Genomic DNA, 18490 nt, shown 5'->3' on the forward strand with positions numbered 1-18490 from the left:
TGGAGAACAACAGATTATAAAATAGGGACTTAACACAACTGAAAACTTAATTCACTCAATACCAAAGTGCAAGACTTAAGACAGTCAGAACATGAGATCAAGTCTCTTGAAAACAGAAGAGAGCAGTGAGTCTTTCATATTTCTTAGCTTAGCTCCAAATCTAATTCAGACACCCCAGAAGTCAGTCAGAATGTATTTTTCTTGCAACCTTTCACAGAAGGTCAACTGATTCTAAAGTGGGGTGACAGCTGAAATCATTCCACACATTGAGAACCATCACTACAAAGGCCAGTTGTTAGCATTTCTTTACTCCATTCCTACTCTGCATTTTGTCTCTCACATTAGCTCAAGATGATTTAATTGGTTGGGAATTCTGGAAGCTATAGTGCCAGTACATTAGGTTTTTGGGGAAAACTAACTTAATCAAGACATGTCCAATAAATTAACACATTTAAGCCCTTTTTGGAAGCGCTAAGCTTTCTTTATGATTAGGGTCAACTCCAAACCTCTCCAGGTCTCAGGATATATAAGAAAACATGTATAGAGAGAAGCACATGGGCATTACGTGCATACTTTTAGCCCTATGTAAGGGCTAAAGAGTTGCCTGGGGAGTGTGCAGCCTTAAAAAGGGAAGAAATATATAGATATCCTGAAACCTTATCAAGTTATAGATCCCTGAAATGTTCACACCTGAGATTAAAAGCTAAAACAATATTCTTTTCTCTTCATGCCTAAACATTTCTGCTATTTGATCTCTACTGGTAGAGTTCAAAACTCTAGTACAAGATTCTCCGGGATCCTCTTGAGGTTGAGCAGTCCCATATTTGTTTGGTCTAACTTGCCATCTGGAACCAGGAAGCTGTTCGGGGTTTCAAAGTCTTAGCTGGCATCACCAAATGCTGCCGCAGCATGAATAAGACAGCTAGGCAGAGATAAGCCATTACACAAGCTTTGACTTTAACTGCAGTCAGATAAAAGCAAATAGAGCCCAAATATTAAACAGGACCCCATGCAGGTACAGAAGAAATGCTATATGCTGTGCTACTTCAAATCCCCCAATTCATCCTTTTCTATATGAGTAAGGGGAGCACACTATTCTTGTATTAGGTAACTTCAAAAGTAGTGTAAGACTACATATAACAGAATCACCTTTTTTAATAGGTCCACTTCTTAGTTCAGCCCACTAAAAAAGGAGACATTCTCATGACTGATCAGACCAAAGAGCCAAATGAATGGGTGCATACACACCACCATCTCAGCCTCTCCACACACATCTTTAATCAATGTCTCAGGCTCTATGGTGATGTCTGAACTTGCCACCATTTGGGGTTTATGGAAACTGGCATTGAAACAATGAGCCTTGGTAGCAATTTTGGGTTTCATAAACCCCAGTGGTGGCCAGTTTACTTTCAAAGGCTTTAAGCCTAAGACTATGATTTAAAGAGCCATATGTAACAAGAAGCAAGTGGACATTTTTCATTGGCACTAGTGACAAGTTATCCAGGTCAGGTTCTCCTATTATGCTGAGCATGTGATTTCTTTGGTGTAGGCTTAGTGAACCTGTGGACCTATTTTAATTTGCAAATTTTATTTAATAAATTCATAAGGCTGCCTATCTCCATCACAAATCTGGGCCATGTACAATATTAAAACAATACCGAAACAAAACAAAACAAAACCTAAGCATCCAGAGAAAAGTAAAAAAATAATCCCTGACAAGTCATTCATCATCCAAGAGGCTCACCACCCCTCTAGCCCAAGGCCTCAGAGAACAGCCAGGTTTTAAGGGCTTGCTTAAACGTCAGGATAGGGGCCATACAGATCTTGGTGGGTGGTGGTGGTAGAAAATATGGTTCCAAAGACCGGGTGCTACAACAAATAGTTTATTATTTAGATTTGTATGTGAACTTGGTCATCTAAAAGTTAATCCACACACACAGTTGGAATGAACTATGGCTGAGTACCAAGTGCAACACAAATACAAAAATTGCCCCATCTTTCCTATAACCACTTGTCATTAAACTCCTTGAAATCCTGAGATCTCAACTGTGACTTATTCAACAAAACATAAGCAAGCAAGAAAGCCAGTGCAGTTACATATATGCAGGGTAGAAATCCAACCAAATTGCTTTTTGCTGTCAGGATGCATTTATTTAACTTGGCCACCTTCTTATTATGTTAATCTTTAAAAAGTAGCGATAGTGGCCTATTCTTCTCATTAAAACTTCTAATCCAACTCCCCTTCCTCATTTGGCCTTGACCAGCATCATCTTTGCTACAGAAAGATGAACAAGAGCAGCAGCACCATCACCACCACTGTGATAGATGGTCACGGGTACATCTTGCAGGAACAAGCAGCTTCTGAAGAATGTAGGGGACATCTTATTACCAATGAGCACAGATACAAATTGCAAAGCTCTACTGACTAAACCACTCCTAGCTTCAGAAGAGTCATTTTCTAACCTTGCTGCTAGCTCAGCATTTGGCTAAAATATCATACTGGAACAAAAACAAAATCAAAACAGAAGGTCCTGCACCTTCATCTTGCCTGAAGGGCAAACACAGCTCTGAATCATCTGAACCCCCTTAAGCTGCTTATGCCTTTCATTCGAACTTCAGAGGAGGTATTAAGCTCTAATGACTTTAATGAAACGTCTGAAAAGTCCTGGCTGCTGGCATTAATCATTGCTCACACCTTCATTTGTGTCATAAAGACACCAATATTTTTAAGAGCTTGTCATCGCCTGGATTTCAAAAAGGCTTCTATGCTTTTAAGGGCTATATTAATAGGAAGAAGCACAGTAAAAATGGCATTTGCCTTTTTATAAATTATGCCCTGTGGTGTTTTTGGTTAGCTACAGCAAGGTCCTTGTATTTACTTTGAATTTTTGGGGGGCCAATGTTGATTTGGAGGATAAACTTAAAATTTTTAGTTCACTAGAAATGAAAATGGAAAAAAAGGTTTAGCACAAACCCCAAACCAAATCCAAGTTTTAAGGCCTACCTTCTGCAAAGAAAAACAAGCTTGTTTCCTAACTTCTTTAGCACAGTTCTATCCACACACCCTCCAGATGTTGTGGACATCAACAGCCATGCTAATTAATCCAAGACATCTGCATCAGGTTGGAAAAGGCCGATTTATCATTTCCTAAAGTTTCTTGCAATGCGCCTTCAGAACGCTTCCCAGATTGACTGCTATTTATTTCAGCTAAAGCATATGTGCTTGTTACCAGCGAGAAACATCCAACTGCAGCACCTGAAGCTTCACATCTTAAATAAATGAGAGCCACCAGCATTACAGATGCTACTAGCAGTAAACACTCATCTATAACATGAGGCAACCTAAGGGTGAGGCATATGCCCAGAAACTGATCTAGGATAAAGGCAGCTTGCCCTAACATGGAGAGAAGTTCCTACAGCACTATTACCTGTGGCACCCTTCAAGAGCACATTATTTAGTATTAAGTACTGCTGTCAGTAAAGGCAATCATAAATCTGCCATTTTGCTTCAGTGTTTCTGATAGACATAATTTAGCTGAACTTAGTTTCAGCTTTACAGGAAGACAATTGATTAACCTTGTTGGGCACCTTATTTTTTAGTGGCCTATCAAACAGAAAGGAAAGGACAAGGATTAACAATTCAACACACGCATAAAACACAACAGGTGATGCAACTGTTTGGTTTTATTCTGGGATGATTGTAATTACAAAGAACTGTGATTGCAGCCAAACTACACATTTGGACTATTTTATCTTTAAAATTAAGAATGCAGAGATTAATGGAATAGGAGGTGGATGAAACATTATAGCTACTTAGGGTAATTGCACATTTGGTGATATGAGGACCCAGGGTAGAATGGCAGAACAGCAGTCTCAGTCTTCACATTTCCTTAATTTTCCCCAAAAGGAGAGAAACAACAGCTGAGGGCCAAGAATTAATGATATAAATGTGTATATGCACCAACTCTGCTAAAAAACATAACAAAAGCAAGGATGAAATGAGGAGGATTATGTAAGGTGCTGTTTCTTATTTCAGACATCCCCAACGTGGGCACCTTCCAGATGTGAGGATTTTGCTCTTAGAGCTCCTCCACTTGGAGGGCACCTGGATTGAGGAAGCTTGCCTTACTACTTTGATTTGCCCAGGACCTGTCCACTTCCCAGGACAGCAGAAAGTTACAAAGGGTGTGACAACCATGTTTCATGCTATTATGCTTTTCCCGTCTTCAGAAATATTGATGAACTCTGAAGAGGCCTACAGAATTCTCAGACAGTCCTTGGGAGTAGCTATAAGAAGCAGCTTGACTCTTAACTGCCTGAGATGGTTGAATTTTGAATGGTACCCATTTCAAAGTGCAGGCAGATACTGCTATTTTTAATGTACTTTTGAAAGTTCAGGTGAAAGGATTCCATGTTTCTCTTTAGCTATGATGTTTAGGAACTGATTTACATGGCACAAGTATGCCTCCTCTCAAAGACTCTGTAGCTCTATTGTTCAGAATTCTACCAACTAATGGTTCATAATGTGCACTTTTTAACCTGAATTTCATGGAATTGTTCTTTAAGAAGAGTATACAGGAAGATGAAATCATAAAGGAAGGGGGTCCATTTCCTTCTGGCATCAGAGACATGCATGTTCTGTCATTACCCCTTGCCATGCACCCAGTCATGTTCCTAATCTTCTTCACCATGCCGCTTAAAAAAATATTTGAACTTTTCAGATTACTAGTTATTAACCAAAAGAGAATTCAATATGTCAAACTTGCAAGCAACTGTCACTAATAATGATGCTAGCAACAAGTATTTTGAAAAATATTTGTAAACCATTTAAGAAAAGTTGAGCTTTGCTCCTTTTTTCTTTCAAAAATTAAATGGCAAGTTAGTGCCCAGATTCTGTTCTTCCTGCCAATTTCTGAGCTGTTTAAGTACGAAGAAGCAATCCCCACAGCAAAAATAACGCTTGCAAGATATTTCTTGAGCATAACTTAAAATGCTACCACAGCTCTTTAGAAATAATGTAGGAAAAATTAGTTTGTTTCAACCCTTTTTGTGGCCTCCCCAGTTTTAGATCATTTGATGGAAAAATTGAACTAGTGAAACAGGGGCTCCAAAGAGCATACAATACTTCTATAATGCAGTGTTCTCCTGCTGTGTTGGACTACAACTCCCACCATGCACAGCCACAAAAGGCAATGAGAGTGATCAGAAGGTGATGTAGTTCAACATGCACAAAGGCCATAGACTTACAACAAATATTATTAACATTTACAAAACTGTATGGAGGGGAGGCCAGAGACAACGTTTTACTTATTCTAAATCTACTGGCATTTTAAGAACCTAATTAATTCTGCAATGTCAAGGGTGAAAAACATTTTCTAAAGAGCCGCCAACAAGTGAGGAATTGTGGCTACCGATGGTGGTCTCTTTAGGACTTCAACCACATATGAAGGGTGACTTAAAACATTCTCTCTACCTACCCAACCGGATGGCCGACTGCACCAAGTAATGTTCAAAATAAAAGCTTTCCGCAAGTATATCTTTAAGTCCCAGTGACTATCAAAACATCAGTTGGGGGAGGAGGAAAATGTATTGGCTCATTAATGGAAAGTAGGGAAAATCTCACTAGCATAAATAAATTGTTACCTTAAATGGCTGCTTCTCAAGAGGGCACTAACAGGAAATCAAGCAGGGAAGTAATTGAAAAAGTTACAAGGACTGCAAAGGTATCATTAAAAAACCCACACCAACTGATATTGCCCAAGCAGCCCGAGTGAAGTTGCGTAGGAAATGCAACTTGAATCGCGTGTCCAAGTTCCGAGAGGGTCCAGCAGGCTCTTTGCTTGCATGCTGGCCTGCTTTCTGTTCTGCTTGGAGAGGAACACCCAGGAAGGTGTTAAATGTTTTTTAAAGCTGGACAGTCACAATGCTTCCCAGAGAGTTTCTGCCTTTCTTCCAAATTTGATAGGGGCGCAGGCTTCAAGCGGTTCTTAGTGTTCCCAGCCGGGCATGCCTCCTGCTGCTTTGGCACATACACTCACATATTCCAGTACAGTCAGGAGCCACAGTCTGATGCTGCTTTAAGCTGGCACCACTCCTGAATAGCTTTAAGTATTTATCAGCTCAACAGGTCAAAGGTCTGCAGACACTGGGTGGAGCAGCAATATGCCACAAAACTAACAGTTGTTCTCCTGGAACACAAATAAATAAATAAATGAATAAGAAAGGAGAGAAAGAGACAAGAGTTGTCATCTCAGATTCAAATGCGGGCTCTAATCCACAATATACAACTTTTATAGGTGGTTAAAAAATCAAACAAGCCAGGAGCAAGGATTAAGCCCTGGTAAACCAAGTACATACAATATTTGAGCTTGCAAAAATAGCAAGAGGTTTTCTTCCTCTGTCAACATACAAAAAAGTCCAGCTAATTATTACTGCAGATTTGAACCTATGAAGAAAACATCTGGAAGATTTCTTAATTTCTTTAAGGGAGAACATTTAAAAAAACCCTGTACAATGCTCCCTCAAATCATCCATATTTGCTACTAAATAAACTGCACTCTGTGCTGGGACTTTTTCTACGTGGTCATGGAAAAGGGAACATCTTTTTATGCAAATATATTTGCTTAAATGGGAGAAAAGAAAGACTTGCATTGCTTTAACAAACATATATCAACATCAGCAAAAGCAACATCATTTTAGTTTACAAAGAAAACATAAAACCAGAACTACCAAATTAATCAGCACTTAAATTCCTATTTAAATAGTCATTTATTGGCGTATTGAAAGGCCAACAATCACAATGCACAGGATAGAATCTAAACAATATAACTACACTGAAAAGAAAGTTATGCAACTACTTGAATACCAAATAATTTTAAATGCTTGGGCAAATATCGTTTCAACTAGTGCCAAAAGGCAAACATCTAAAGATACAGTTTTGCATTCCTTTTACCTTAGTGCCTCCTTGCCCTTGACTCATAAATTCAAGTTCTGCTTTAATTGAAACCTCACTGTGTCTGAAATTATTGGAAAATATTTTACACTAGAGGTAGGGAACAAAAGGGCTCTGGATGCTTTTGAATTCCAAGTGTGATCATTCCAATGTGCGTAATCAGGATGGTAAGTATTGTCATCCAATACTATGTGGAGAATTATGTTTCCACATTCTTAGCTAAGATAATACATAATAGTGAGGTATATTCCCCACAATTCACTCAGAATCTATGGGAAGAAGTTGCATATAGGCAGCCAAATTGCGGACAGCTACTTACCAGGCAAATATCAGGCATACCAGAGGAGGATGGATATGTATTTATGCTATTCTGATACCCTGCCTTTCCTCCAGGAATTCAAGGTACAAGTACCTTGTGAGTTAAGTTAGGCTAAAAGGAAGTGACTGGCCTAAAGAGAACTTCCATGACCAAGGGTAATCCTGGCTCAGCATCTTAACCAATACACCACACAGCTCTTAGCCTGATGGACACAAAAGCATGCGTTTCCTTGGTCCATAATGGTTGTTGGAAACAAAGAGACTTTTTAAGAAAAGAAGATTCTCCCAAAGCAGCATATTAAGAGGCAAGTAACTGCTCTTCAAGATGAAGAGGCCGACATTTTTTAGGTTACTGAAAGGGAGGGGGGAGGAATTGCCAGACTACAGAAAAAAAATGTATAAGCTATAAAGGACTCAAGGAAAAAAAATAATATTCCACTTCCTTCAGCCTTCCCCAAGACGATGCTTGTAGTGAGTCGGACTAAAACCCCCAGGGATTCTGAGTCAGCCTGATCATTCCCAGAATGCTAGCTGGGAGTTCTAGGAATTGTAGTCTAATACAAATGGAAGGCACTGTCTTAGAGAAACCTACTTGAATCAGCGACACGTCTTCTAAAACGACTTTAGACTGCTGCTGCGGCTATAAAATGAATTAACAACTGGTCCACAAGAAAGCTTGTAAGTTGGATTTCTACATTGTGCTAAATCCTGCCTTATTGAATTATGGTCTGTGGGTTAGGCCATAACTGGCAAGCACACAGTAAGACATAAGATACAGTATGGTTTACTAAAAACAATGGCTAGATTTGCACAACATAGTAAATTTAATCTAAAGAAGCTACATCATGGTTCACACCATGGATGAGCCTACCTTGGAAGCAGCACGCTATGGGCAAAATTCAGCAGAAGACTCACTTGCCAAAAGCAGGATTGAAACGCGTGATGGAAGGTAATCCTGGCCTTGGAAATGGGAAAGGGATGAACTAACTATTAAGGGAAGACGAGGCTTAGGAAAGAGTACTCAGTCTTACAAAAGAAGAAAGCAGCTCAAAACAATCCCACCTCGATTTTGTTTGGTCTAAGATGGGATATTCTGTTGTTATACCCCTATAACAAAAAAGAGTGTTCCTGAAACTCCTGCTGCTCCAGCTTCCTGACCCTGGCTACCTCAAAAGGCTGTCAGAATAAGACATTTGCATCATTCTTGTCCATTGAATTTCCTTGCTGGATTGCAATCAGAATACATATTGACATGGTGACGATCAAATCCTACACTCATTCTAGCGTTGCCTCCTCCCAATTTCGCACGAGTTCTGAAGTTGCCTGAGACTTTGTCCCATTTGCCCTCATATGCTGAGATTTCAATAGAGGCTCTCTGTAGAGGAGGACCACCAGCTGTGGAAAGTCCTCCCCAAAGCAGGTTGCCTGGTGCATACCTTAATGTGTATTTACATTGTGTTTTAACAGGGATTAGTATGATTTTTTCAGAGTCTTGCTTTACTTGATACACATTAGGATTTTAGACTGTTTTTTTTAATGGATATTTTATTCAGTGTTCCTTTTGAACTTTGTTTAGGATTAATTTGGGGAAAATTATGCTTTTTAAAAAATATATATCATCCTGAAAACAGCATGTTGAACAGGATACCAATTGTTTAGGCTTCATATTCCATCTTTATTTATATTAATACAGTAGCTCTATTTTCAGAAGTGCTTCTGTTAAGAGGCAGGAGGCAAGCATGGTTTCACCTGGGGAATGAAGGTAATATACCATTACGAAGTTCCTTTCTTTTTGCCCTTTTCCTTTTCTTCTCACATTTAGATATATCATCCTGGAAGAAGAGTTTCAAAGAGTTTGCTTCATGGAGAAAATCTGGGCTTTTGGGCTCTGCCACTCAGCAAGACTTGAAAAAACAAAAACCTGAGCCTTTTTCCTTGCAAAAGTTGATTTCTCAAGATTAAAAGGTGAGTTATAAACCAGGTAGGCCTTTATTTCCTTCTGAGTTTTACATTAAAGAATTCAGGAATATAGTGAGTAGTCATGCACTCCTTTCATTCAAGGATGAAAGCCATGTTGCAGAAAGGACTGGTACTTCATATTTGCAGCATGAAAGCCACCACTGATTGCCATAAGAGTTTCTTCACTACCCTGGGGCTTTACTTGTGTTCTGATGTTAGAGTTACAAAATGATGCCCTGCTACTTACACTGGATTTGTGAAGATGATTTTAATACACAGTCCTTATATATTCATGCTTTAGTTAAATATATTGATCCATTGGGGAAGGAAGATATTACATACATTAACTCAACTTTGAGATTTAACATTTTTGGAAGTTTATATTCTTCAAAATTTATCTCTATCATGTGGGAATTGACATCTGGGCAAAAAAAAGTGGGTTCTCTGTACTTTTCTTCTAGCCAAAAGACTTACTGTTCAGCACTGGAAAGACAAACATACAGCTCTAACTATTCAGTGGTCTGTGGAATGGATTAATACAGATTAGCTATAGATGACTGTAACAAATCATGGCTTCCATTTATTAATGCATGTATATTTGTGAATGTATGCTGTGTATGTCTTTGTGGTTTTTTTAAGCTTCTTTTTCTTCTTTTATCGTTTTGTGTATTCTTGTTCTTTGTTTTTTTGTATTTAGTTAATAAAAACAAATTAAAAATATATAGTCATTATTTCCCTAGCACCAAAGAGCTTCTATAAATACAAGTTGGGGGGGGGGGGTTGGTAGTAGAAACCAGGTCTGATCACTGAAAAAACAACATGCACTACAGCTTTCAATTTCCAAAAGTATCAACTTTCTTTGAGAAGGCAGACAAGTTTTTAGATTTGAAGAAAAAAAGGAGATGCAGTGTATTAAAAGCTCTGGAAATCTGGAGGCTGAGACTCTCTGAGTTCTGCATGCTTTCTTCCTCCTCCCAACTTTACTTTCTGACTCTCTCCCTGTTGTTCTGTAGGAAGAAGGAAGATGTGTTTATACTTTGCTACTTACTTTTCCAGGCAAAAACCATGCAATTGAAAGTTAAATGTGAAATGCTGCAACCTGGAATATAAGGAGCGTCTTACGGAAAAGCAACATAGTAATTGAGTCTTAATAATACACTGATAGATATGTATCTCTCCATTTGTAGATCAGACTAACATCAGACCAAAAATGTATCGCAAACGCCCAAGCATTTGCCTGTGCAAACGCCTTGCCTTCTAACTGAAGCCCACGCGTACAGTCTGAAACTACTATGTAATTTTCTCTGTAATTACCCCTGATGTAATCCAGCCATTGGTGTCTCTCTCAAGGGGAAGAGCTTTGGATAGACAATAGTAAACATGGGCTGACTGCAACGGTGGCAGTGTCCCAGAGGGCAGTGTAGCAAATCCAAGAGGCTTCTGGGTAATGAGATCGGAGTCATAAACTTCAAATCTATAGAGGATGGAAAAAAAGAAGATATGCACGGTTATCTTTTGATATATATTAGAGTTCTGTTCACATCTGACAAAAGGAAGCAACCCTTCCAATGATAATATGCAAACCTCTCTAAATTAGGTACTCTCCAGATGTTTGAACTTCAACTCCCAGAATTTTTCAGCCAGCACAGCCATGCCAAGAATTCTGAGAATCGAAATCCACATATTTGGAGAGTGCCCAAGTTGGGAGAGGCTGCTCCAGAATAAGGCACAACCAAAGTTATGGATGGGACAGATCTCTGCTCAAGAAGACTGTTCTCTTTTTTCTCCCTCAAAACCCTTTCCACTCTAATAGTAAACTTGCTAGGTTCTCAGTTCTGCTAAACCAGAGTGTGGTTCATTTGCTTTGGCTTCATACTGGTGTTAGGAAGCCACATTGAATGGTTTGTCATTTTATGGGAATGAAACACTATAGTTTGTTCCACAAACCATGGTTTAAACAAGCATCAAGAATGAGATACCTTATGGTTTGATTTGCAAACATAAAGGACATGGAACTCAGCCCCTATGATAGTTTTTATTGCTGTCTAATAACAGCTGTCAAAGACTTAGGATAAAACAAAGAAAAAATGATTGGAAGAAAAACTTAAAACAGTTTTAGAGGGTATCACGATCTGCTCTTTGACACAACTCATCTGGTCCTACAGCTGGAACTCCCTGCAGTGTTAGCAAAACACAGCAGTAAATTTGCACTGGATGAAAGAGAAGTGAATGTCAGTCTATTAAATAACTAAGATCACCAATACATGAGGTTCTCCAAGAGCACCAGATTCTCTCCAATCAGGCCAACAGACAGTTCCAAGACAATTGTCCCAGCACTGAGCCAAGCAGAAGGGGTACTGAACACCAGCAAGATAGGGTTTGTTTTGGGTAACCTTCTTTTAAAAAAAGCAAATCAACATGTTTGCCAGCTTCTGCTCATCTCAATTTTCCTGATCCACCATATCCTCCCTTGCCCCCAAATCTTAAAAGTCAACATCTCCGTCAGGCCCAGAGGCCTCAATTGGTAGCACGTGGATGAGCACAAACAAGCCGCCAGTCAGTTTTCAAAAGCCAGAACTGGAGCCATCACACTGGGCCAGCCGGCCGGAGGAGTTCTTCTGCCTTGTGATTCATCCACGGGTCAGCTTTGGAGCTAACTGCCTAGGAACTCTGTTTTGTTGGACGAGGCACTCCTTCTTGCCTCGGGAATATTATTATTTCTACTTGTTCCATTCCCCCATTAGAAGATGGTGACTTCCCTCCTGCAGAGAGAGAGAAGACTTTGCAAAGAAGAAAAAAAAGGCTCTGAAATGCCTTTTAACGCAGAAGCACAACATCAGGCTGCCTTTTGGGGCCTTAGTATTTCTACCGAAAGGGTATCTTGAGATGCCATTTGATAACAGGGTTGGAAACTTAATTTGCCCAATTGTGCATCTGAAGTACCATGGTGATCTTATTACTCTGCCCTTCAATATACCTTCTTAGTTTGGAGTATGTGCATGTGTCTGCTTAATATTTATATATTCTACATCTATAAACCCCTAGTGTGGTACTTGAGGATACCAATATGCTTGCAAACATCTTTCCTGGGCCTGCCAGCCTTTCTGCCTCTCTTGACTTTTAATATTTTGAGTCTCTTCAAAAAAGGAAGCCATTGTGCTGCAAACCACAGCAAAATCATCCTGCATCATCTTTGCTTCCAAGAATGCCTCTGATCAGAAAAGATTCTAAAAAACCTTCACAGAATATAGAAATGATGGGCAGCTGCAGCCTGGTGATCAGTTTGGAAGTGTGCCTGCTTGACTCCATTTAAATTCAGATATAATTAAAATTAAATACCATGAATATGATCGCTTGCCACTCATGCCTTTAATAGTTTTCCCTCCTACCACATTAATGTGTTGGAGGTCCTTGGGGGTTGCTCCTCAGGCTTCCAGGTGATTAATGCATACCTCTATCCCAGATTCTGAGAAGGAGGCAGAAAATGTATTGTTCACCTATAAACAGCACAGAGGATGGCGAAAGGTGTTGGGAGTTTTCATTCAGCCACTTCTGGATGGCCGCAGGTTCCTCCCCCAGCGTTACAGACTGAAGAGCTGCCAGACTTAAGATACTTTAGACATTCAATCATCATCCAGCTACCTTTTAGAGACTGGCAGTATGTGTTGTACAGTGTCCGCATGGCCATCTCCTGCAAGGGTAGCACGTGGTCCAGTTCTGTCCCTATTAACTTCACCTCGGCTGGGAGGAAAACCGTCAGCTGTCCCGATGAAAAGGAAAGAAGTTTCACCTCTGCTTTCTGAACAGGAGAACCACAGCTGGAGAGCGAGTTGGGGAAAGGGAAAAAGTGGTTTACAGTGAGTGATGTAAAGTTAGTGTCCCTGTGATCTAAAGAAACATTATTTCGTTCTCTCATATCGGTTTCCTTGACAGCAGCTTACGGGTGCACCATTTACACCAGTGTTGTCCAAACTTGGCCACTTTAAGATGAGTGGACTTCAACTCCCAGAATTCCCCAGTTGAAGTCCACTCATCTTAAAGTGGCCAAGTTTGGACAACACTGATTTACACAGAAGAACATTCAGTCGTGCCATTGCAATCAAAAGTAGACATTATCACAGGTCGTTCCAATGAGAACGAGGCAGAGAAGAAAAGGCACATTTGCATTAAACACATTGCTTGTGAATAACTTCCTGGCCTTTTTTAAAAGGGGGAGCAGTGATGTGGCCCCATCCAAACTATAACCTAGTATTTGAAATGATCAGATCAGTATTTTTCATTCAGGGACATTACAATACAATGGGGAGGGTTATTTCAGAGAGTTTTCCAGAGAGTCACATTACTGGGCTATTGACTTCAATGGACTAAAATAGAGGAAAACATTACACTTGTGGAGGATTACCCCAAAAAGGAAGTGGGAAGGAATGGTCAAATGAACATTTAAAAAGTCCCTGATAAAACCACATGCAAAGCAGAGCTGTAAAAACAAATGAGCAGATCCAATGCATGAGTTTAATATTTTTTTTTCTTCAGCAAGGAAGTATTGATTTAATGAGCATTTATAGTAAATATGATCCAAAGGGAAGCCACTAAATTTTGGTTTTGCTTATATCCCCTTTTTTTTTCTATTCATAATGGACTGTTTTATATATTACATGCCAGGAATGGACAGGCCCTTTTAGCAAGGAATCACAGTAAATTCTAACATACTCTTGCTTGGAAACAGTGTATTTGCTGAACTCACGCTTGACATTTTTACAACAGGTGGCTCTGCCTTGCTGAACTCTAAAACATCAATGCAATTCAAGATTTATTGTTATAATGGAATTCTAAGGCAGGCATGTTTCACAGCCAACTGTCAGTTTTGTGTGCTGAGCACCAGCATCACCATGTAAGAGAGATCATAGAATTCACACCCAATAGCCAACCAGGCCAATATAACTGCCTTGACCCTATCAAGCGATACAGAACTACAACCTAATTGTGTATTTCTGCTTCCTACAAAACTTTTCTTCAATGAGACTTCCCTGAATGCTGTGAAAACAATAAATCATGGATCAGAAATATATTCCAATACCATACTCCCTGGCTTAAAAAAAAAAAAAAAAGTTGGGAAGAATACTCAGTATGGGTTCATGTACTTAGCTATGTCATGTTTGATTAATCACATTTTACTGGAAAAAAAACCCCACAACACACTAACCATAAATCTTGGTTGACTAACCAGAATGGCTGGTTTCACACAACATTCTAAATCAAAATCAAACAGTTGCCTAATATGGATTAACTCAATGTGCAAACCTAGCAACAATCGGCAAACGCTTCGTATTCACAGGAGCTGCCCAGTATCATGCTTCAGGAACGAAAATTAACTTGCTGACAAGAAGCTTGCTAAGTGTGACATTCCCAACTTGACTTTATCAGTTTTAATCAGACTCACAGATGTCAAGAAATTACATATCCAAAAGACATGCATAAGCTTGTCCTGGGGCCAGACAGAAGTAAATGTGGCAACTGTACACAAGGAAATTGATCCAAAAGTATTTTAGTCAATGAAGAGGGACAATATTCCAATAGAAAATTAGGAATGACTTAAGTAAATGTAGATTTCTAGAATCTGGTTACATTTAAGAAATTAAATGACAGACATGAGAAGAAAAAGGTATGGCTCTGAAATCTGGAAATAAAAGTTTTACACTAGATATAGCAAACAAAATTTCAGATCTTTGTTTAGTAACAAAGTTCAATAAATGTATATATTTGCTCACTTACTTGGGATCCTACCCTGCAGATTTCCACATGCTCCAAGTGGCTTACACGGAGCTACAAAATACTGCATCACTCTGATCAGCATCTAATGCTAGTACCATACCTGCAGGTTGACTCAATTTCCACATCTCTCAAAGCCTTCCAAACCTGCATCTTTGGAAAGCCAGTAAGATAGGGGAAGACTGGATATCTGGCTATAAGCTGTTCCACAGAAGGGTTATCCCTGTGGTCTCTATAGTTGGCATTCCTTCAGGGAGGGGACCCTTATGTAAGTCAACTGCTTTCTCAAAAAGACTTAAAGGTGACGCAGAATTTGACACAGTATATTTTTCCTAAGTCCTTAGGATAATACAATTTGTTGTAGCTCACGACATCGTCAGTAATCTGGCTACAAGATCTACATGCTAAACATGTTCCTTGTTTAGCTTATAGGTGCTTCTCAATCTTCAAGTGCTGCTTTGAATTAGGAAATAAGGCCATGCGTTTATTTTCGTGATCCACCAAAACTAAGTGCTGCCGGTTGTTTTAATGCTGCAGTTTCCACTGGAACATAATCCTTTGCCATTGAATCATTCAAAGAACATGGAATCTTTCAGCTAGCAGAAGCTAGGACTCATTTACCTTTCACATATCCACTCCTATAGTGTTGTCCCAACAGGGCTAAGGATTTAACTTCTGTGGCTGGTATTTATGAATATTCAGCTCCTAGTAGATAAAAACCCTCTTTGCCCAATGTAAGAAGAGTGAGCAGGACTCACTCATCTATTTACAGAATCACCTGACAGAAGGCAATTCAGACCTAAAGGGATTATACCAGCAGTTGCCATTTCATCTAATATGCATGCTTTCAAGGTTTGCCAACCGTGCCTAAAGCACACAGAAGGACGCTTTCCAAATTATGAATCAATCCAAATTAAACAGAGACATGTTATTCTGTTTGCTAAGGGAACACATTTTGCTACAAAATTGCCACCTTAATGTGAAAAGCACGTAAGTGATATCCAATACACTTTTCAGAGGTAAGAGGAAAGTTAGAATATTTTAATCACCCTCCAGTTGTGTTAAACTCTATTCCCCATCACAGCGTGCTACTGGGGATGTTGGGAAGTGTATTCCAAAAGATCTGGAAGCTACCAGTTTGGAGACTTACCTACATCACCCTGTATGATGCATCGCCTTTACAAATCCACAGAACCACACGTGGCGAAACACACACAGAGAACGTTATCAGAAAATACATATGGAAAAGTGCAGGTTTACGTCAAGACTTCTGTTCCATTGACATTAGGCCTCTAGTTCAACATTTCCCCCTGAACTGTCCAAGAACATCAAGAAACAGCACCGAAGGCACTAGAAGCATCTGATAGTCAGAAAATGAATGTAGGAGATTTAACACAACTGAATGGAGCAGGCATTCTAGGTAAATTCCTTTAAAGCATAGTACTACAATATGATGAATAAAACAATCCAAGATAAAGTTTCACTCAGCCCATTTGTGGAAAAGACTTAGAAGATAAAAAGATACATGGCAATTTATATTTGTATACTTAAATTTGAATACCTACCCATTACAACCAATGACTTTGTTATAAAGGTAAGAAGGGAGACCTTTAAGGTGAGCATTGTTATCCACATAAACATACTGCAGTTCCCGGGAACGACCTAAATCTGGATTTAAGAAACAAAAAGAAAATAAGTAATCACATTCCCGACAGACATGTTTAAACAGACAGACACATACATACGCAAACCTTCCTGGAGTGTCAGTCAACATGCCTATCACCTGAACACACAAGAAAAACCCTTTATTAGTTAAATAAATGAAAATTGTATAAAAACAAGACAGGTTCTGCAATGAAAATTATCCCCTAAGTCAATCCCTTTCTTTCCATGTTTCTGTCTGGGAATATATGCAAATATATTCTATCAGAAGAAATAACAGAAATCTCATTAAAGATTTCTGGCTGGAAAAAGAACAATGCAGAGTCCCAATTTTCTTATGTGATCTTTTCAAGAAGGCTGCCAAGTCACTCTCTAAGTAGGACTATCTGATTCCAAGAAAAACAATGATGTGACTAAGAATAAAAGAACACTTATCTCTGTATTTGTGCGCGTATGTGTGTGTGCATGTACCTGTGAATGAAATAGCTATTCATAATTTGATTTATGATATTTTTTCTTAGCTCAAGGAGATGCAGTTTGCTTCACTGAGACCAGCCAAAAAGCACTTTCAAAGTCTAAAGTCTCATTATGTAAGACCAATTTTTTAAACAGCCCACAGCCATTTCAGTTCAGTCTCACTCACCTTTACAACAAGCAATTCTGACCTGACCAGAATCAGATGGGAAATAAAGAGCCCTGGAAGTTCATCGTAACTTAATTTGCAAAGTTATGCTGTACTTCCCTAATTTAAGCTGCATGTTTCTTTCCTTCTAGCTAGTACAGTGGTACCTCGGGTCACGAACGCTTCTGTTCACGACCAATTCGGGTCACAAACAGCACTGTTCGCAAAATTTTGCTTCTGTCCGCGAACTCCGCATCGGGTGACGAATAGGATCCGCGGCCATTTTCCCTGCCGTGACACGTGGTCGTGGCTTCCTGTAGGGAGGGGGACTCTCCCTCCAAGCAATAACCGCCTCCCCACCCGCCTTCCTGTCCTCCACGCCAGAAGTCGCGTCAAGCAAGGTTAGCGTTCTCTCTCTTCGTACTGCACTGTACTGTATTTTGTTTCATATTTTTTAGTTTAAAAAAAAAAAACATATGGTTCAGAACGGATTAACCGTAATTACATTGAACCTTATGGGAAAATTTGATTCGGGACGCGACCAAAATTGGTTGGCGATCAAATTTGGAGGGGTCAGAACGGATTAACCATATTTACATTGAACCTTATGGGAAAATTTGATTCGGGTCACGATCAATTCGGGTCGCGACCAGAGTTGCGGAACGAATTAAGTTCGTGACCCGAGGTACCACTGTACTTTTACTGTTAGTATAATTTCAATTTTGCTATTAAAACTTTCAAATCTTGTAGGATTTTTAAAAACATTCCTAAGCAGTGAAAATGCAACCTAGACCTGTTTTTTAAAAAAAGCAATAAATAGCTATTATTTTCCATGATTCTCTCCCCACTTTTAGTGCACTATGAGAAGACTCTGTAGATGCAAGTCCTTCCACAACTGAGAGCCACGGTACACACATCTGAATTAGCAGCACATCCATCATATCTTTACTTGTTCCTTTTCCATCCAAAATTCTTAATGACCTTAAAAGCTGAGCCAAGCCAAACCAAACCACACAAAGGCTTTCTAAATGTTTAGTAGCTGCTCTTGTAAGTGACTCTTCTCATTAAAATTTTAAACTTCTGGTCATGCAAGAAACACTAAAAAGATTCTTTCCTAAACATGTTCCGTTCAGGCTTCACAGACATAGGAAGCTAGGGTATTTGAAGTTACAAAAGGAAGTTTTCATGTAGCTTTTTAAAGCAGTGCA

At 39.4% G+C, this 18490-nt stretch overlaps 1 protein-coding gene across 2 annotated transcripts in view; it reads right to left on the bottom strand.

Moving 5' to 3' along the window:
- Positions 1–3664: 3664 nt before the first annotated feature.
- LRRC28 (leucine rich repeat containing 28) overlaps positions 3665–18490 on the bottom strand; it is a 51544-nt gene continuing 36718 nt past the window's right edge. For both annotated transcript variants that reach the window (XM_088136428.1, XM_088136429.1), the window contains exons 7-10: positions 16564–16666; positions 12872–13047; positions 10544–10703; positions 3665–6188 (exon numbers count right to left, since the gene is read on the bottom strand). In XM_088136428.1, coding sequence (XP_087992554.1) covers positions 6116–6188; positions 10544–10703; positions 12872–13047; positions 16564–16666 — 512 coding nt within the window. In that variant the 3' untranslated portion in view covers positions 3665–6115. The remainder of the gene's footprint in view (positions 6189–10543; positions 10704–12871; positions 13048–16563; positions 16667–18490) is intronic.

This window comes from Python bivittatus, unplaced genomic scaffold (genome assembly GCF_059951505.1).
Source record: "Python bivittatus isolate LINGU-HERP-01145 unplaced genomic scaffold, Pbiv_v1 ctg000140_np1212, whole genome shotgun sequence".
Classification (NCBI taxonomy): domain Eukaryota; kingdom Metazoa; phylum Chordata; class Lepidosauria; order Squamata; family Pythonidae; genus Python; species Python bivittatus.